This window comes from Gekko japonicus, unplaced genomic scaffold (genome assembly GCF_001447785.1).
Source record: "Gekko japonicus isolate JY-2015 unplaced genomic scaffold, Gekko_japonicus_V1.1 scaffold145, whole genome shotgun sequence".
Classification (NCBI taxonomy): domain Eukaryota; kingdom Metazoa; phylum Chordata; class Lepidosauria; order Squamata; family Gekkonidae; genus Gekko; species Gekko japonicus.
The window spans coordinates 318,119-339,114 of record NW_015173678.1 but is presented as its reverse complement, the minus strand read 5'-3'; the positions used below and the strand labels follow the sequence as shown (position 1 = coordinate 339,114).

The 20,996-nt window shown below is 45.2% G+C and overlaps 1 protein-coding gene across 1 annotated transcript in view; it reads right to left on the bottom strand.

Moving 5' to 3' along the window:
• Positions 1-20,996, bottom strand: part of SEMA3A (semaphorin 3A) — a 397,277-nt gene that overhangs the window by 257,008 nt on the left and 119,273 nt on the right. The window contains exon 3 of the mRNA XM_015422974.1: positions 16,171-16,233. Within this exon, the coding sequence (XP_015278460.1) occupies positions 16,171-16,233 (63 nt within the window). The remainder of the gene's footprint in view (positions 1-16,170; positions 16,234-20,996) is intronic.

Here is a 20,996-nt window from a genome sequence, read left to right as displayed (position 1 = left end):
AGTATCTAGTGGCACATTGCACCCTTTATGCAAAAAATCCCACTTAAAATATGAGGCATACCTAATTCCACAGATATCTCTGAATTTAGGCATACCTAACCCGTGTAGGACTGCAGCCAAAGCCTATTTCTTCCTTCACAACCTGTTATTAATATGTTATTAATATTAATCAATCTCCCCATGATTCTAGCCTGGCTTGCTTTCCAATCAAGTATATGTTGGATTGGATTCTCTTTCCTTCTAATTTCTTCATCGACTTTTAAGCATGCTGCGATGCAGCCAAACTGAAGCCGCTTTCAAAAGATGAAATGTAATGGCTGAACGTCTACCAAGGTGAGACTTTTGAACTTACGAAGGCTCCATGCTCAAAGGATGCCTACGTTAACTGAGTCTATCCATGTTTCTTGAGAATTCTGAGTCCTTTTCCCCATCAGGACAGGCATCTTGCTAGTGTTTCATCAAACATACAAAAGCTGTAACAATGTATAAAGTAACACTTTCCCCAAATTATTTCTTTAGTTACTAATAAACGTTTCAACTTTGCTGGGATTTAGCTCATCTCATCTCATATACTGGTAAACATCATATTAGTCTGAGGTCATAATGGGGTGATAAATCACAGATAAAGATGAAAGGTGGATTTTCCTCTTGCAGTCATTTCCTGGTAATAGGACAGAATGTAGAAGGCAACCTCAGCCAACCTATTACATGCCTGTAAATCACGTAGACGCCCAATCAAGCAGCTAGTCATTTGAATGCCACTGCTTACGTATCCTATAAAGTTTTCCAGCTGCAAGTATTCATGATAAATGCATTTAAAAATTCTCCACTTGAAAGCGGAATGTTAACATATGGGCAGGAAGTGTTAAAAAGGAATGGTAGATTGCTGGAAACCGGTGATGCAGTTGCTTAGCAGTGTATATACATTGTCAATAAACACGCTGCAGTGGCTCAGAGGATGAAGCTGCATGTGCCCGACTGCATGAATCCAGAGTGTTTGAAGTTAACTTTGAGTCTGCCGTCTCTTACCCTCCCATAGGAAATATTAAAATGAAACACTTTCACTGAAGGAAGTCTAAAATTTCCCTTCAAATTAAAATTCAGCACAAGATATGAAATCAGGATTTGCTAAGTTGCTTTTTGAAACACAGCTGTGACACCCTTAACAGGAGCTAGAGTTATGGAAATCAGTTTATCAGGAAAGGTCTGTTTAACTGAGACAGGAAGGAATAGGTGGATTTGCTGCAACAGAAACCAGGTTGTTCTGCCAGCAAATAGTTAGGGAGGATCAACTTACCCTTCCTTCCCTGTGACATCTCCATTTTTTGAAAGAGAAAGCTTGCCACAATCTACAATGTTCTTTTTGCAGAATGAAAGAGACTTGGGTTTCTAAGTTTCAAAGTGTAAAATAAAACTAGAGTCTGAATGAGCAGTTTTCACCGTGTTTTGAGTAGTATTTTTGTACTCTTCATAAGGAAATAAAACGTATCTGAAGGAAAGTCCTGGGAAGACTGAATTAGTTATTATTTCGTTTGAAATGGAACAATTTGCTTATTAATTTAAATAAAACAACATTACAAAATTACCAAAACATAGATGCTTCCCAAGGTCAAATATTTACAGAGGTTCTTTTAAATGGTGGAGGTGAACAGAAATGTCTCCTGTTGCCTTGTCCTGAGAGAAGCCAAAAGGTGATGGGAAGGCTCACAGTGTGAAGAAGCTCAGGAACCTGCTCAAAAGAGTTTAGAACAGCAGCTTTTCAATGAGAGAGTTGCAAAACAAGGACCTAAAAAAAAACTAATTTGAATCAATGAGCGTCTAAGGGTATAAAAGGAAAGGAAAGGGGGGAAACTAATTAAAAAGTCACCAGTGCTTTACTGGCAAAGGGGGGGGGCATGGAGGACAGCTTGATAGACTTCTTTCTGTTCTACTGAATGCCAAACAGGTTCTAAAATATGTAGCTTCTTGGTAGGAGGTTAAGGATACATTTATTCCTATTAAAATGGCATACATGTGAAGAATACGAAGCTTTCTCGAACTTGGTGTCTTTTCTATAAATAGCATAATATTTCTTAGATAGGAAAATCCAGCTTTTATCCTCACTCTTTAGAATAACTTCAATTCCTAATTCAGGCATTAAAAGGGTATTTCTTAATGCAAGAATCCTTCTCTGTGTGGCATGATGCTAATTTACAAATAAAATGAGTCATGTGGTACATCATCTGTCCTTTTCACAGTTGGCCTGAGTCTACACAGCAATTAGCTTCCTTGGTCAGTGCATACATGCAAAGCACTTAAAGGAAGCTACAGCCTACAAAATGGGTAACCTCTGTCTAGTCTGTTCAGATATTATTTTCTTTCAAAATGGGCCTGGAGACTGGCAGCAGGGGCATTCTCCACCTCCAACACAAGAAGAAGAGAACTGAATCAAGAGATCCCATAGTAATTACAGCAACAGATTTCCCAAGGTGCCATTCAGTTCTGCTGTTGCTGAGATGAGGAAGCAGACCAGCCTGCCCAAACATATGACCCAGTTTCTGATTGCTCCCCATGAATCATCTGGGGTGGGGGGATAGATGATGAACAGCTGACCCAGTTGAACTCTGAGAAGCAGCAGGAGACAGAGCTGCTAGAGGGGTGAGTGTTTTTATTTGCTTTCAGCTGAAGTGATTTAGCTGAGGGTACTGGGTAGGAAGACTGTGTTTGGGAGTGTGTGGGTGAGTTTTAAGTTGTTGCAGAGTCCTGGCTGCTTGAGAAAGGCTGAGAAAGGGAGATTGTGTGACTGTAACTGGATTGCTTGGGTGTAATTTGAATAGCTGCTGGCCCTGCTCTCTGCTGGGTGAGGCTTCTATTTAAAGCTGCACCTCACTCTTAGCCTAGGGGCTCTGTAAGAAGCCTAAGAAGGGATAATAATTTGACTTGATAACAAAACCCACATAAATACCAAGGGTTTAAAAGGGGGATTATATTTATTTATTTTAAAAGAATTATGAAGCCAGAATGCCAGCAGGGGGTTGGGGGCTATCCAGTGTTTTGCACGGAGTGTCACATGTATGACTATCTGCCCACTGGGCAGAAGTCTTGGGTGTGTGCTCGGTGCAAGGAGCTCCTGGTTCTCAGGGAACGTGTGTGCTCCCTTGAGGCCAAGGTGGCTGACCTGGAGAAGCAGAAACAGTCAGGCACATGGAGAAGACTCTCAGGGACTATATGTCCCATTCTGAAAATGGCAGCCCCGCCAGTGTCATGGAGCATGAAAGTCAAGAGGAAACGGGGCACCGTACTGAGGATAAAGGGAATGTGCCCTCAGAAGGGACCTTTTCTTCAGTTGTTGAACAGGTATCCTTTCGCACCAAGGAACCATCCCTGGGCAGGGAGGGAGGAGGGCTTTTGGTGGTTATTTGATCCTTAGGCAGGTAGACAGCTGGGTGGCAAACCCATGTACTAACCATATGGTGACTCGCCTGCCTGGTGTGAAGGTAGCGGACATTACATGAGTTCTAGGTAGGCTGGTAGACAGTGCTGGGGAGGAGCCAGTGGTCATGGTACATGTTGGCAGCAACAATGTGGGGAAATGCAGTCATGAGGTCCTGGAGGAAAAATTTAGGCTGTTAGGCAGGAGACTCAAGGCCAGGACCTCCAAGGTAGCCTTCTCAGAAGTGTTACCTGTTCCACGTGCAGGGCCGGAGAGACAGGCACAGATAAGGAGTATCAATGCATGGATGAGACGATGGTGTAGGGAGGAAGGGTTCAAGTTTGTTAGGCACTGGGATGCTTTTTGGAACAAGAGGGAGCTGTACAAAAGAGATGGTCTGCACTTTTCCGCTGGCGCTTAAAATCAAAAAGGTGGCAGAGCAGTTTTTAAACTGAATATTGGGGGAAAGCCAACAGGAGATTAAAAGTCTCTGGTTCAGAATGGCTCATCTCAGAGAGATGAAGAGGTAGCCGTTACTTTTCTACAAGGAAATGGATTAGTATTGTCCACTGAGACTGTGGCTAATGATATGGACTGCCTGGCAAGGTCTCGATGCAGCAGGAGGAAGGTTGTGGGCTTAACATGCATGGGAAACTATAGATGTTTATATACAAATGCTAGAAGACTCCAAGGTAAAATCGGGGAGTGAGTTGGAGTGCTTGGTGAGGGAGGGAAAAATAGACATTGTGGGTATTTCTGAAACTTGGTGGGATGAGGAAAATCAGTGGGATACGGTGATTCCCGGTTATATATTATATCGGAAGGATAGGGGGGGAAGGGTTGGAGGTGGGGTGGCTCTGTATGTCAGAGAGGGTATAAAGTCCAGAAAGATCGAGAGGCTAAGAGAATTGGATTCGCTTCTTGAAGTTCTGTGGGTTGAAATAGGGGGGCCAAAAGGAAACTTAACACTGGGAGTTTGTTATCGCCCACCGGATCAAAAGATAGAGGAGGATTATAAAATGATGAATGAATTAAAGATAGCAGCTAGACAAAAACACTGTGTCGTAATAGGTGATTTTAACTACCCACACATTGATTGGGTCAATATGTGTTCTAGCCGGGAGAAAGAGATTGAGTTTCTAGACACTCTAAATGACTGTGCTATGGAGCAGATGGTCATGGAACCTACCAGGGGAGAGGCGATCCTTGATTTGGTCCTAAGTAACACTCAAGACCTGGTGAGAGATGTAAAAGTGATTGCACCGCTTGGGAACAGTGATCATAATGTTGTTGAGTTCAACATTTGTATAAATAGGGAATTGGCCAAAAAGACTCACACAACCACTTTTAACTTTAAAAGGGGTAATTTTTCTGATATGAGGGGACATGTGGGGAGGAAACTGAAAGGAAAAGTAGAAAGGGTCAAAAACATTGGGGAAGCTTGGAGACTATTTAAAACTACAATACTAGAAGCTCAGAAAAAATATATACCACAGGTTAGGAAAGGCACAAACAGATATAGAAAAAGGCCTGCATGGTTAACAAACAAAGTAATGGAAGTGGTAAAAAGTAAGAAGGATTCCTTTAAGTGGTGGAAAGGTAGTCTCAGGGACTGTGGCAAATAAAATGCAAGTCTGCGATCAGGCAGGCAAAAAGGGAATATGAGGAGCATATCACAAAAAACATAAAGACCAACCATAAAACTTTCTTCAAATACATTAGAAACAGGAAACCAGCCAGGGAGGCAGTGGGGCCCTTGGATGACCAAGGGGTAAGAGGAGTACTGAAGGATGATAGGGAAATGGCTGAGAAGCTGAATGCATTCACTGTGGAAGGTGAGAAGTGCTTGCCCACTCCAGATCCGCTGATTTCGGGAGTGGTGTTGAAAGAACTGAGTCAGACTGAGGTGACCACAGAGGAGGTCCTACAACTGATAGACAACTTAAAAACTGATAAATCACCAGGCCCAGATGGCATACATCCAAGAGTTCTGAAAGAACTCAAATGTGAACTTGTGGATCTCCTGACAAAAATATGTAATCTTTCCTTAAAATCTGCCTCCATTCCTGAGGACTGGAAGGTCGCTAATGTCATTCCCATCTTTAAAAAGGGTTCCAGAGGAGTCGGTTGAAAGCTGTGGACCCAACTCATTGGCCTGCTGCCTCTCTTGAATGTTCTTTACCCACTGCTTGCCAGCCCCACTGTAGGCACCAACCCCCTATGACTCCATCTGCAGAAGTTTGCAGAGGTTCTAAATTGTGTTGGGGCATCCCCACCCAGGCTCTCCTGAGTCGTTTCAGACCAAACGAGGTCATCCACAGACAGACTGTTCACCAGCTGCCCAGACTGGGTTGTTGGCTGCTGCAGTCCCATGGTGGGTGGAAGCAATGCCACAACAGAAACAAGCAACACCAAGGCAACAAGGCCAGTGATCATTTTGCTGGAAGGCCTCTACCGGGGAGGGGGGCTCACATGTCATTTTTCCGTACACTCTTAGACCCAGCATTGGAACACTGGTTTTCAGAGACTCCCCTTGGTTGGAATTGAGGTGAAAAAGGGTTCCTTAAACTTTCCTCTTGCTTTCTCTAATTAATTTTAAGTATTATCACCAGCGGCAGGGAAAGCTCTAACTCAGTGCTTTCTGCCGGACACCATCTTTTGTTAATAATGCCATAGGGTCCATCTTCCAAAGCAGTGATCTCTGCAGTATGGAAATCAGTCGTCATTCTGTGACATTTCCAGGCCCCACATGGAAAAGCCCTTAAAAAAACACTCATAACACTACATTCAATTACTACTGGTTTTGCAGGTAACAGCCTCCTCAGGCTAGCACAGTCTGAGCACCTCTGGGCATCACAGTAGGACTGGACTCCAAAGCATAATTCATTTAGTGGAGAGAAATGATAGCATTTCTCCTTTGTGAGTCACATCCCTGGATGGTCCTGCCAGCTGGCCTTCCACCCTAGTGTAGTCTTTGTCCACTAGAGCTTCAGTGGTCTCAGCACAGATGAAGGGGGAGCTCAAATGCACTCCCAGGGTGCCCTTCCCCTGGCTGGAAGGTTCCCCAAACACAGAACCCTCCAGCCGGCTTCCTCCTCAGCCTTTTACATCCTCCTTTATTTAAAGGGAAATTGCCCCACCCCCTTTCTACATGCAAACACCAGGGCCCATTCCTGTTCCTTGCCTTGCCCCTTTGGAGCCCTCCACGTTTCTGAGGTAGGTGTAGCCTGTCACCAGATTCTCCACCCAAGCTGCTGTTGTCCTGTCACTTCTGAGCCAGCAGCTCTCCTTCCCTCCCATTCTGTCCCTCACCCAGCAGCCTCCCCACATAAGAAGAGAGGGCTGAGCCAGATCAGAAGAGTTTGGAATGCCTTCCCCAATGAGGGAGAGATCAGGGAATAGACAGGAAGGCCGTAGCACCAAGCACACCAGGCGGTCTCAGGACAACCTTGAATCACTTCAAACACAATGTTTTTCAGATCAATCACTTCATGTGTTCAGTGATTGGTAATAAAGGGCACAGAAGTCATAAAACGAGAAATCTACAACAGACCAGGATGAACTTTGCAACCAGGACAAACTTTTGAATACTTCATTATAGCTGTTACACTTCTGATGTATAAAGTAAAATTTCAAAGTATTTGTAAGGATCTGGGAGGTAAAAAAAGGAAGGCAGTATAGAAGTCATGGGATATCCATGAGAAACAGGTCATAGACCCAAAACCTGGGAATATTTTCACACACGCATAATCCTTACTTGCTGACTTTAATATCAAGTGGAAATGGGCTATCACAAATGCATCTCCTTAGAAGATCCAAACCATTTCATTATCACCACAAAGCATAATGCGTATCAATGGAGTCAATTCACACATTCAGTTGTCAGCCATCAAGTGTTAAATACATGCATGTGTGAATAATTCTTGAGGAATACAGAAAGGTTAAGAACAATGAAACCACTCCTTTGTCTACTGAATGCCACAGGATGCCCTAACTGGTTTCTGGGTCTTTAGTCAAAATTGCCTTTATGTGTTAAAAGTTTTCTCCAGATCCACAAATGGAAACTTTCCCCCTCCTCAACCCCAAATGAAAGTTCTGATGTTGGGAGAGGGATTTCACCAAAACTTTCAGAAATCCATATTTATCCATCTATGGTTCAGCTCTGGCACATTACCTGTCAAGAATTCTGAGTGTATCAGTTTCCCATCAAAGGGGAAGGAATCATTTGAAATCCGCAACAGTGAAAATACAACATGTCACCCAACGGAGTTACAAAACAGACCTTTTGTCTCAGGTCATGTTTAAAGTTAGAGTAGGGTTCATATCAGCTATGTCAGGTGTGGAGAAATGCCCATCCCCCATGGGTTCTGGAACACGTGTTAAAAGCAGCTGGGTTTTCTCTCCATGGACAAAGGAGGGAGGAGAAGATGTGACCCTACTGCATCCCAGGTGTCCAAGGGATTCCTGCTTTGCAAGGCTAATGGCCCTTCCCCCTCCTTCTCCCACCCTCCCTGCGGAGACCAGTGATTTGGAGGAAAATGACTAGAGGGGCAGGAACAGAAGAGGGATATCCCAGGCATGCCTTAGGAAATTTCCCAGCCATGCTCTGGGTCCTGAGGTGATAAAATCGGGGTAGACAGTGAGATTTTTAAAATGCTCAGCGGCTGGAGAAATGGATCTTTTTGGCTGTCTCTTCAGATGGAGCAGAAGCTGAGCTGGCTGTTCTCCAAGGTGGCCATTTTTCCTTGAACCATGTGGTCTCCCCAGAGGCTGCTCAAAGCTATCAGGTAATGAAACATCAATTCAAAACAGCAACTTTTAAAGAGTATTTGTGCCTGTTCTCTTTTATCATCAGTTAGGGAATGTCTAGTTGAGGGAAAGGGGATTTTGGATTTTTAACCAATTTTCTTTGGATTCCGTTTGCTTAACTTAGTACTGTGCTTAAGTATGTTTATAAACCTTTTCATTTTACTAAACCCTTTTAAACTTTGGAAGCTGGTCAGAATTCTCTGTACAACATAGTTCCTCCACCACCTTGTATATGCTATCCAAAGGGGGGGACAGGGAAGGAAGGCAGTCTGTGAGAATGTGGCTATTTATCTGGGGGGGGGGGGTTCCATGCTCTGGGCAATGGGAGTCATAGAGGTGGGCCTCTGGCTGTGGATGGGAGGTAGGAGCCCTGTCTCTTCGAGTGAGTAATTCCCTGAATGGACAAGTGGTGGCAGTGTGTTACCCAAGTGGAAGAAGGAAACTCCTTCCAGGAGTTGGCAACCCCTAGGAATGGGCAGGCAGAACAGAAGTTTTGTCCATCCCCCCCCCCGGTCAACTGGAGTAGGGCCTAGGGTTGCCAAATCCATTTGTTCTCGCGGCAGGGGGCTCCCAGATGGCGTCCCCTGCACGCATGTGTGCGCGCCGCATGCACATCACCTGGAGGTGACGTGATGACGCCGGGCACGCGTCATAATTCTATGTTTTCCCCACAAATGGCTGTGGCCCCGCCCCCAGCGTGCCCGGCGTCATCACATCACATCCGGGTGACGTGCACGTCGGGGTGGGGTTTCCCTTGGGGACCGATTCCATGGTGGCGGAAATCGGGCCTCCAAAGCAGGGGGAAATCCGCCCCCCGGGGGGAATTGGCAGGCCTAGTTGGGCCAGATCAGAAGAACAAGAATGGAAATAACAGAACTATTGAGAATTCTTAAGATGACAAAGGCAGAGCTGCAGGAAGAATGCCAGAAGCTACAACTATATCATAAGGATAAGACTGCAGGTGAGATGAGAGCTCTCCTGCTAACCTCTGGCAAGTCCCAAGGGGCAGCTGCTGAGGGCCCAAGCCAGCAGAATGAAATTCTTCTCAAGCAGTTAGATCTGGAGAGATTGCGTCTGCAGGCGGACAAGGAAAGGAGGGGCCAGGAGCTAGAGATCCAGGAACTGAAGTTGCAGGAGGAGGAGCAGACGCTTGAGAGAGAGAAGAGAGAAGGGAGAAGCAGAGGGAGGAGGAGAGAGATGCCCACAGGAAAGAGCTCAAGAGGGAGGAAAAACTGCTAGAGAAGAAACGGAAGATGCAAGAGGAGCAACGGAAACATGACCTCGGGATGCTGTGCCTGTGGACCGAGCAAAGCAGGAAAATAAAAGTTACCCCCAAAGATTTTGCTCATAGAAGGAGGGGGAAGACCCCTCAGTATATCTTTCAAATTTTGAAAAAGCAGCTATGCAGTGGGGAGTTGTGGAGGCAGACTATCTGTCTTACCTCTGTAGTATCCCAACTGTGAAGCTGGCTGTTATCTACCACAGCATGCCCAGGATGGAGGGGGGGGGATAACTTTAATATTTCAAAGCCACAGTCTTTGGTGTAGTTTGGTGTAGTGCACGGACTCTAATCTGGGAGAACCGGGTTTGATTCCCGACTCCTCTACTTGCACCTGGCTGGATGACCTTGGGCAAGCCATAATTCTGGCACAGCTGTTCTTGAAAAAGAGCAGTTTCTGTCAGAGTTCTCTCAGTCCCACCTACCTCACAGGGTGTCTGTTGTGGGGAGGGGAAGGGAAAGGAATTTGTAAGCCGCTCTGAGACTCCTTTGGGTAGTGAAGGGCGGGGTATAAATCCCATCTCTTTCTCTCTTCTTTAAATGGTTGAAACTGGGAGCTGATCACTTTTGGAAGCAGTTTTGAGGCTTAAATCCACAACAATACAAAACCTATTCTGAGTATGTGGCAAAACTGAGTGAGATGGGGAGGAGATAGGTGGAAACAGCAAAAGCAGGAGATTTTGTGTCTTTGTTCCAGCTAGTGGTACTAGACCAATTTTATTCCAAACTCCCCAAGGAGCTAAAATGTCTGGTAAAAGACAAAAAGCTTAAAGATGCCACAGAGGCATCAAAAACTGTGGATGAGCTAGTGCTAAACAGGGAAGGGTTAGACTGGAGAAGGAAGAGAAGGAAAGGGATTTCAGAGGGGTGGGAACTCTGCTCAGGCCGAGTTCAAGAAGGCCCCAGATTTGGCTAATTGGAACCAGCCCCAGGTTAGGAAATGCTTCGGCTGTGGAGGGACAGACCACTTACAGGCTGCCTGTCCCTAGTCACAATCAGGTACCTCCAAACCCACTCCAAAAGCACCAGCTGCCCCAAAGGTGAAGGAGGAGCAAGTGGCAACGGTTCGCCAGAAGTGCCTCTTTATCACTATAGAGCCAGTGGAAGCCTGGGGTGACTTTGTAGCGCCAGTGTGGCTGAAGAACTAGTTGGTTTTGGGATATGCTGACACAGAGTCCTCAGTAACCCTAGTGAGGGCTGGTGTAGGAATCTGATATTGTGCCAGACCTGGCCTTCAGAATCCAGGTGGTTACGGGGAGGCCTGCAACCATTCCTGTGACACAGATGCCTGTGGAATGGAGGGGATTGGTAGGCCTCACAGAAATGGGGGTCATGAAGGACCGGCCCTATCCTGTGTTACTGGGCCAGGATCTCCTTGCTGGCCAATACTCAGTAAACCTAATAACACACAGCCAGATCCTCAAAGGGGGTGGGGGGAGGAAAACATCTCTTAGGGGGCCAGCTCTCCACCAGCCAGGGGGGAGGAAATGGCTCAGGTTATGGCAGGAGAAGTGGGGGGGCAGATTATTCAGGAAGGGGAAGGCCAACCCATCTCAAACCCTGAGTGAGGGATCTCTCAAGAGAGGCAAGGGTGCAGTTCCACCCAGATGCAACAGGGGGATGTAGATTTTCCTAGCGGGGGAGGGTTTCTGTCTTGATTCAGTGATGTACAGAAGGATGAGACAGAGGGGAGTTTCCCAGCCATGCATTGGAATATTTCCCAGCCATGCTCTGGGTCCTGAGGTGATGAGAGCCCTTCCCTTCTAGTGAGTACTTCCCTAAATGGACAGGTGGTGGCAGCAAGTTACCCAAGTAGAAGAAAGAGGGAAACCCCATCCAGGAGTTGGGAATCCCTAGGAGTGGGTGGGCAGAACAGGGCCAGCAGGTCAGAGTAGGCCTGTTCCATCGCATATGGTTAATATCTCTCCTTATATATAATTGAGTAGTGGAGTGGCACTTTCCAGCTCTCCCACTGGCTGTGCAATGCGCTCCATCAGTCATTGGCCCATCAGCCACCACTCAAGAGTACTCATGTGCCATTGGCCGGGTGCTGGGTCTGCTCCTCTTCTCCGCCCACCCCCACCTCAGCCACTGTTCCCTGTCAGAATTACTGGCAAATGGCTGTCTCTCCCAACGAAGACACTTCTCCTGCTTGGCTCCTCTGTGGAACTAACTTTTCCCTCAGTGGCTGCTGGTAGAAGGAAACCCTTTCCAGGCCTTTGTGAGGAACTCATTGGGGCCCGTCCTGACTAGGGTTGCAAGCTCCAGTTTGGGAAATTCTTGGATATTCTATGTCTAAGGAAGCCAGTCTAAGCAAGCCAGAGTTTGGGGAGGGGAGGGGCCTCAGCTGAACACAGTGCCATAGAGCCCACCCTCTAAAGCAGTTATTTTCTCCGGGGGGGGGGGAGAGATCTGTTGTCTGGAGTTCAGCTGTGATACCCGGCGATCTCGAGGCTCCACCTCGAGGTTGACTGCCCTAGACATAGCAGATTTTGGCCTTTGGGAGAAAACTTATTTGGGCCAGTCCTAACTAGGGTTGCCAGCTCCAGGTAGGGAAATCTGTAGAGATTTTATGGTGGAGTCTATGATACCTAGCAATCTTCAGGCTCCACCTGGAGGTTGGCTACCTTGGTGTAGCAGTCAGCACTTCAGAGCAGGGTCTGCTACCCCAGGTTCTTGCTGTGGAAGCTGAATGGGTGATTTTGGAACAGTCACAGACTTTCAGCCTAACCTACCTCACAGGGTTATTGTGTAGTTCAGAAGGGGGAGAGAAAAATGATGTAAGCGGCTTTGGTTCCCATTGCAGAGAAAAACTGTACTTTTCCTCCTGGGGAACCATTGTTGCCGATCTCCAGGTGGAGGCTGGAGATAACTCAGAATTACAACTGCTCTCCAGATGGCAGATCACTTCCACCAGAGAAAATGGTGGATTCTGTGTTCTCATACCCTGCTAAGACGGTCCTCCTATGACAGCCAATGTGACATAGTAGTCAGGGCTTCAGAGTATGGTAGAGGCTGCAGGTGTGTGTGGGGGAGACGGAATGCTGAAGAGTGAGGGGCAGGTAACAGCTGGTTGATGCTTAGCTGGGAAGAAGATAAGAGTTGCCAACTCCAGGTTGGGAAATTCCTGGAGACTTGAGGGATGGAGCCTGGAGACGGTGGGGTTTGAAGAGGGGTGGGACCTCAGACAGGTACAATGCCATAGACTCCACCCTTTAAACCAGGCAGGGTATAAATTTGATAATAAATAATTAAATAAATATGGGGAACCATTGTTGCCAATCTCCAGGTGAGGGGTGGAGATCACTCCAAATTACAACTCCTCTTCAGGTAGCAGATATCAGTTCCTCTGGAGAAAATGGTGAACTCTGTGTCATTATACCCTGCTAAAATCACCACAGCAAACTGACACTGAGTGCCCAAGGCCCAAAGCCTCTTTCTAGAGTTCGTTGTATTTATTTCCACAACAGGCCTTATTCCTAGTACATAAGAGCCATGCAGCTGTTGCAGCTGGTTTATGGCTAAGGACTGACAGTTTCAACATGGAATTGGCTGTGCCTTGGGACAATCACAAAGTTTAACTAAAAGCTCCCTTAACATCAGAGGACCTTCATGAAGCACTGGGCAATCACAAATATGAACTAACCATACAAATATATTGATAAGAATATTCTTCTTTCTATTTCATCTTCTTGTGTTGAGATATTCTTTATTCTTACAGAATCATAGACTCACAGAATGAGAAGGGGCCATACAGACCATCTTATCCAACCCCCTGCTCGATGCACGATCAGCCTAGAGCAGTGGCCCCTAACCTGCGGCCCATGGGCCGCATGCAGCCTCCAAGCTCTTTCTATGTGGCCCTCCAACCTGCTTGTTTGCAGCTATCACCCTCAAGGCATTTTCCCTCACAACCACACTGTTCTTTCTGCCTCAAGAGTCACCATCTACTGCTGTTCTTCCTGTCCCTTTCTAGCAAAAAAAAAAAAAAAGTCACAATAGCAACAGTGTTTCTTCTGGTCTCCATGGTTCCTTTTGTCAGCCCCCCTCTTGGTCTTATTCTCTATACTAGCATTTTGGCCATTCTGGGTGCTTTGCTAGCTAGCAAAGCTCAGGTACCCATACCACTCAGCTTTTTCACTCCACCTCTCCATGCATTACCATGTTGAGGAGATAAAGCAGCTGTGTGATTGGGTACAGGAGATGTCTGGCCTGCTTTTGCAAAAAAAAAAAAAGTGGGAAAAGGACAGTAAAAGGGCTGGTATTTTTTGCAAAAATAAAAGGATACAAAGTGTTTTGCATACTGAACATTTTTAGAGGCTCCATGCATCATGGCTCCTCCAAGTGGCTTCCAAGGTGACTGGTGAGGTAGCTGCTGCAGGCAAAAGCATCCTTCCTTCCTCAACAAGAGCTGGTTGCTCTGACTTCTTGCCTGGCTTGCTTCTGCCTCTCCTCCCCCACCCACTCCTCCCCCACCCACTCCAGCTAGGAGTCTTCTCGTGCATCTGTGATTGCAGGATCCAGTGAGTGTCCCTTTGGGTGGAGAAGGAAGGTGTACTCTCTTAGCAGGGAAGCTTATGGTGTTCCCCTTCCCACATCTTTCTCCAGCCAAGTTCCCCTCCCCCAGGCTGCCATTTTGCTTCTCATGATTGAAGCTTGGCTGGCGGGCAGTGGTGTGTATGTGCACCCTGCATATAATTTGCATACTGAACATTTCTAGAGGCTCCACCAATCAGGGCTCCTCCAAGTGGTTTCCAAGGTTACTGGTGACGTTGCTGCCGCAGGCAAAAGCATCCTTCCTTCCTCAACAAGAGCTGGTTGCTCTTTCTTGCCTTGCTTGCTCCTGCTGCTCCTCCCCCACCCACTCCAGCTAGGAGTCTTCTCATGCATCTGTGACTGCAGGAGCCAGTGAGTGGCCCCTTGGGTTGGGAGGGAAGGAGTACTCTCTTAGCAGGGAAGCTTATGGGATTCCTCTTCCCACATCTTCCTCCAGCCAAGTTCCCCTCCCCCTGTCTGCCATTTTGCTTCTCAGGATTTGAAATAAACTTAATGGCATATCCTCTGCTCCAGTTGGGAAGTTGCCCTTTGATTCACTCTTCCTGTCTACCTGCCCTTTTTGGGAGGGCCCCGATCTTTAAAGTATTAGCAGGTGTAGATTTAAACCTCCAGGCAGTCTGTTTGTTAAGAACCAAATCTCATAGTACGTAGTGTACTTAGGATAGCAACTCTGCCATCTGGTAAATCAGATTCATAATTAGGGTTGCCATGTCCCCCCCCGGCTCCCGGAGGGGGATGGGCGGGTAGGATTACCAGATCTAGGTTGGGAAACTCCTGGAGATTTGGGGATGGAGCCTGGAGAGGATAGGGACCTCAGTGGAGTACAGTGCCATAGAGTCCACACTCCAAAGCCTCCATTTTCTCCAGGGGAACTGATCTCTGTAGTCTGGAGATGAGCTGTCATTCCAGGAGATCCCCAGGTCCCACCTGGAGGCTGGCATCCCTATTCATAATCCATTTTTAAAACATCCTTCCTAGGCTGTGCATATGGCCCAGTACTCCTGAGGACTGTAGAGCCCGCATTGCGGGGAGGGCGGGGTATAAATTGAATTAAATAATAATAAATAATAGAGGCAGGGGTCTCTTCTCTTCTTTCCCATGAAGGCAGCTTCTGCCTTATTAGACATTGGAGGGAGCTGTAGAATTGAAATGTTTACAAGACCATTTGGGCCTTCTTGAAATACTGGAAAAGTTCAAAACTTCTGATTGTTTTTTGGGCAGAATTGTTTTTATTTTTGCTGAATCTATGTATTTTTTTTTAAGTTTTAGTTTTCTTGGGGGGGGGGGAGGCCCAAACTATAACCATGACGAAAATTTCCCCCTGTGTGGCAGGGGCCTAAGATACGTTTAGCGAACCTGTTTGAACTTATGACCTGATACAGTATTAGGATACAGACCTGCAGCAGCTGCCATTATGAATATTTTAGTGAACCATCTCAAAACATCAAGCCTCTTATACACTTGGGAGTAAACTCCTGTTGTTGTGTCCCCCCCCCCCCCCCCCCCGCTATCCCCTTTGGCCTATACAGAATGTATTCATTTTCGTCATGGTTATTAAGTGTTCTATGACTCTTTTTCTCATCTCAGTCAGTACGGCTACCATTTTCAGTCAGGTTTCTCTCCAACAGTTGGATTATATGGGAGAGAAAAGGAACAAGCCCTTGAAAATGTACGCATGCATAAAATAACTGTTTTCTTTTTCTCTTTTTCTTTTTGAAAAATCACAATGGGGGGATTAACATCACTTAGGCATCAATGTGTTCTTGTCAGGGAAGACCCCGTAGGGCTTCAAGGCAACTTCTTGACATTAATGAGGCTTGTTGCATTTACAATGGTCTATCTATTCAGTGCTCACTGCAAATTGAGGATTTAAGTCATTACAGGAATGAGGTCAAACTTGTAAGAGCCCTCATGCCTTTACAAGTAAACCTACCCCCTAAACAGGTTTACACAGAGAGAAAGAATAAGCTACTCGTGTCTAAAGCTACCATAAAGAATTCTTAAGGGGGAAACACCATGCTTAAAAATTTAAAAAGATGAAAGTTCATGAAATATTGACTAGCTGTACAAAAGAGGAAGGTGGGGTGAAGAAACTATAAATATTTCCACTTACCAGAATATCTTTTCCAGCCCACTTGCATTCATCCCTACGGGCAGGAGAGACGGGCCAGATAATCTAAAGAAGTCAAATAAAAATAATTTAAGATAATGTTGTGCTTAAACCATTTGAAATTGTATGCAGTGCTCCTTGCCTAGGATCTCACAGACTGATTTTTCACGTGTTACTTACCCCTGTTTACCGGCGGGGCAGTTTGCCCTGGATCATTTAAACTGATTTTGCATTAGAGTTCTTGGTGCATGGCTGTTTTCAATCTGCTCCCGGAGTTTGATTTCCTTGGTGAGGTTTCCTGCAGCTTCCTGCATCCTCCCTCCTCCCACTCCCCTGTCTTCGCCCTCTTAATCCCTCCCCTTCCCCCTCCCACTTTTTCTCTGCAACGCAACAGGAAACTTCTGGGAAATCAAGGATTGAGCTGAGCCGGAGCAAAACAGGGAAGCTGCAGATCAAAAGGTGGCTGCGAGACAAATGGTGTGAAATTGACCAGAAGAAACAGAGGGAAAGGAGGAGCCAACCTGGGACAAAGGCTAGTGTGAAGTCAGTTACAGTGTCTGAGGAAAATGCTTTATCAATCCAATGTGAATAAAATGCCAAGATTTTATTGAATTAAACACTTATACCTGGCCTTTCCTTTCAGCTGAAGGTGGCTTACATAACAGCAACTATGATTGTATGTGATAGTATTTCTTGCCTTTTGCTGGTTTTCATAGGTCCTGAGAGTCTGCAATAATATAACACATTAAAAGCAGTTCCCAAATTGGAAGTAGAAAGGTTTATACCTGTGGTTGACAGGGTGGTCTCACAGGGCTTGTCCAAAAGCTTCTCACAGCTTGTTCATATTAAAAACAAGTGAGCTGGAAGTGGTGCACTGCCACCAGTGAGAGGGTGGGATCTGACCCAACGAATGGGGTATTTAAATGCCTATGGGAAGACTGGTGAATGGGGAGGAAGTAGCCTTGAGGGAGTGGACCCAGAGCCTGAGGAGGGGAAGAAAGTGGTGACAGGTAGACTGGAGGCAACGACTGGAGACAAAGAGACAGCGGACTATCCTTAGGCAAAAATGCTGAGTACAGAGGTTTGAAGGTATCATGGAGTAGCAGAGCTGGAGGTGAAAAAGGAGGGCTGGGCATGAAGCACTGGGGCAGCTTGAGGGAATTCTCTACCTGATGGAACAAGCTCCCGGAGGAGATCAGGCCCCTGCGGGACCTTATGCAGTTCCACAGGGCCTGTAAGACGGAGCTCTTCCACCAGCTCTTCCACCACTGCCATTGTACCACCATCGTATTAACATCATGAGGCGCAGTGGCCCTGGTATGGGGATGACAGTTCTAGTGTAACATCAATTGAGGAGAGACAATTGTGTTTACTCGGAGTGTGTTATTGTTATTGGCATTTTATTATGGAATTGATATGGTCTGTTGAGCACCACCTTTTAACTGTTTTATAGGTAATGATTGTTTATTGTTTTATTGTTTTATGCATGGCATTTGCCTCTATGTTTGCTGCCCTGAGCCCATGTTGGAAGGGCAGGATACAAATTTAATAAATAAATAAATAAATAAAACACACAAGAGTGATACCCCAACATACTCAGAACCAACAAAGGAAGGGGTGGGAGTGCAGAGTCAGGAGACACTGAGGAAAGAGTTTTGCAGTACAGAAAGGGTAGGACTTGGGGAAAGTGCTAGCCCTAATGAAGGTGCAAGTGGGTGGAATGAAGAGAGGCTAGAGAAATTAGAGAATAACTCCTTAGGAGAACAGAGGGACTTAAAGCTCAAAGGGTAAAGGCCTCCAGAGGGCTGCAAAGAAGGGCATTGGACTGAAGAGAGACTCTAGGGACAAAACAGGACTGAGAATGGAGAGACTGAAACATTGGTGTGAGGGTACAGAAGTGTAATGAAGGGCTGAGGAAGTCAATTCCTTGGTGTGTAAAGAAGCTTAATAATGTTACATGGCCAAGCAGGAGCAAGAGAGGGGCTTTGCCAACATAATGGCAACCCCTGGTCTGAGACCACTGTAAGCAGTGACAGCACTCAACAAAATGGTCCAGAATGCAGTATGTCACAAGCAAAAAAATGGGACAACTTTCCCCAGTGATTTGTACGATGTTACCCTATGAGCTCATAGACATGTCCTCCATGAACCTATCATTACTTATCAAATGGAATGCTATCAAATTTCAGAGAACTCTTATTAAAGGTATTTTTTTTTCAAATTATGTAAGAGTTTCAGGAGGAGGATATAATGATCTTTGGAGATATGAATGGAGTATTATATCCAAAGAAGGATAGATCAATTAATACAAAAGGTGGGGAATTACCTAAAAATGTATTTTAGTACTTGGAAATGCTGAAATTAGAAGATGTGTAGAGGATTATGCATCCAAAGAATAGAGACTTTACATTCTCTTTCGACAGACATCAAGAATAGATATCAGCTGGACATCAAAAATAAATTTAGATAAAGTAGAAATCCAGCCAAAGATATTTTCAGGCCACAATCCCATCGAAGTAATCTGGTGATGGAACAGAAAAATAAGAGGAAGATGGAAACTGAATGATGCTTTTATTGCAAGAAGATGTAGTGAAGTACAAAAAGGACCTGGAAGAGTTCTTCAAAATAAAGAATAGGGAAGGAATGGCTACAATATGGGAAACGAGTAAGGTCTTTTTTTAGCGGAATCTCACTAGCTGTTGATGCCAAAAAGAACAAGAAAAATTAGAACAAACGAAGATAATAGTAGAAAAAACCCAGAGGATGGAACTGGAGAACAAAAGTAACCTTAACAAAGGTGAACCTTCAGAGATCAGACAACTAAAAATCAACTAGGTATATTAGAAGTGGAAGAGGTACAAAAGAAATTGGGATACACCTGGCAGATATCTGGCATACTGCCTCAGGAGGGAAAAAGAAAAAAAGAGTCATAGCAGGTGTAAAGAAAGGAGATCAAATCACATATCAGGAGTTTTTTCCCCAGGAATATATAAGAGGTTTGTTCCAGAAGAAGGATTAAGAGAATAACTAAAAGACATTCCAATCACAAAGCTTACATCAGAACATAGAAAATTTTTGAATCAAACAATAACAATTCAAGAAATCTTTCAGGCAATAAGGAATATGAAAAAGGATAAAGGACCAGGCTCGGATGGGTTGACAGTAATGTATTATAAACACTGTGAAGAAATGCATTTTTTCCTTTAGAAGTTTGAAATGAGCAAAACCTTTGCTCTGAGTTTTAAACGTTTTTTTTTCTCTTCTCTCGGGGCAGAGAACAGGTAGGAAGAGGGGAGGCAGTCCAATTGCTTGCCAGCATACCTTAATACAAATGCTAATGGGTCTAAACAATTGGATAGTCAAGCCCCACCACCTTTCAAGCAGGCAACAGAGATTTGGAGGTGTTTAGTGCCAGAGAGGCTTCAGGAAGTAAATTCCTGGAGGCATCAGGAAAGGCTTCCTTGACCTGGCCTGACTGGGTCAGTGGGTAGAGAAACAGATATGATAAAATGTCCTTGCAGAAAGGAGGAGGCCTCTTTTCCTTGGGTGCTGGATCCATGAGAGCAGACAGAACTCTTCGTTTAGAAGGCAGCCATTGACGATGTGCTTGCATGAAGAGCTACAGAAAGCCTCAAAGTAATGGAAATGCAGTAGAGATTTATAACATTCTAAGTTTAAGGAGCTTGTCCTATTTTAATATCTGATAGGGCGTGTATAAAGAGAGGGACAAAAGATTTGCATTTTAACAATTTCTTTTGGATTCCTTGCTCAATCTGGTGCTGTGCTAAAAGTATGCTTCTGAACATTTTCTTTCTAATAAATACTTTATAACTTAAGATGCTGGCAGTGGTTCTCTGTACCACATAGACTTCCACTGTCTTGGACACTCTATCTTAAATGGAGCGCCAGGCAGTTGGCAAGTGGCTATTCCTCCAAGGGTGCACAATGCAGTAAACTGTCCCTGTGGTGACGAGGTGCTGGGCAAGGCCTCAGTTCTTGGAAGGAAAGATGACTGCTGGTCAATTGGCCATAATAAATTTGAAATTGAAATTGAAAGGAAAGATGGGAGCCTAGAGCCTCACAGCAGGCAATTCCTTACAAAGGTCATGTGGTGGTGGCAAGTTACCAGAGATAGAGAAAGGTCTCTCCAGTTGTTGGAAAAACTATGGAAGGCAGGGTGGATCAGGGCCTGCAGGCCAGAGCAGGCCCATTCCACCACACATTTTGAAAAAGCTTTGATTATACCATTACAGAAAGTTATGAATGAGATAAAAGAAAGAAAGACAATACCTCCAATGTGGCAAGAGATGTATATAATGTTAATACATAAAGAAGGCATTGGTGCAACTCTGCTGCAGCCATACAGACACCTATTTCTCTGCTGAATGTAGATTACAAAATCTTTGGCAGAGAGACTAAGAAAATGTATACCAGATTTAACACATGGGGACCAAATGGGCTTTGTCCCAAAGAGATATATGGAAGATATGATTTATAATAGATGCAGTTGCATTTGTGAATAAGAAGAGGAAGAATGCAGGGTTTTTTTGGGGGGGGATGCAGTGAAAGCATTCAACAAACTAACATGGCCCTTTTTACTGAAGGTACTTCATAATATGGGCTGTGGCTCCAAATTCTGGACCTGTATGCAGAGTATATATACAAATCAGCAAGCAAAGATTTTAACAAATTGGAAACTCTAACAGAAGCCATTACAATTGAAAACGGCACACACGGGAGATGTCCTTTGTCACCATTATTATTTATCCCTGCGATGAAGATTCTGACCATAAATATCAGACAAGATACCAGGATTAACAGAATAAAAG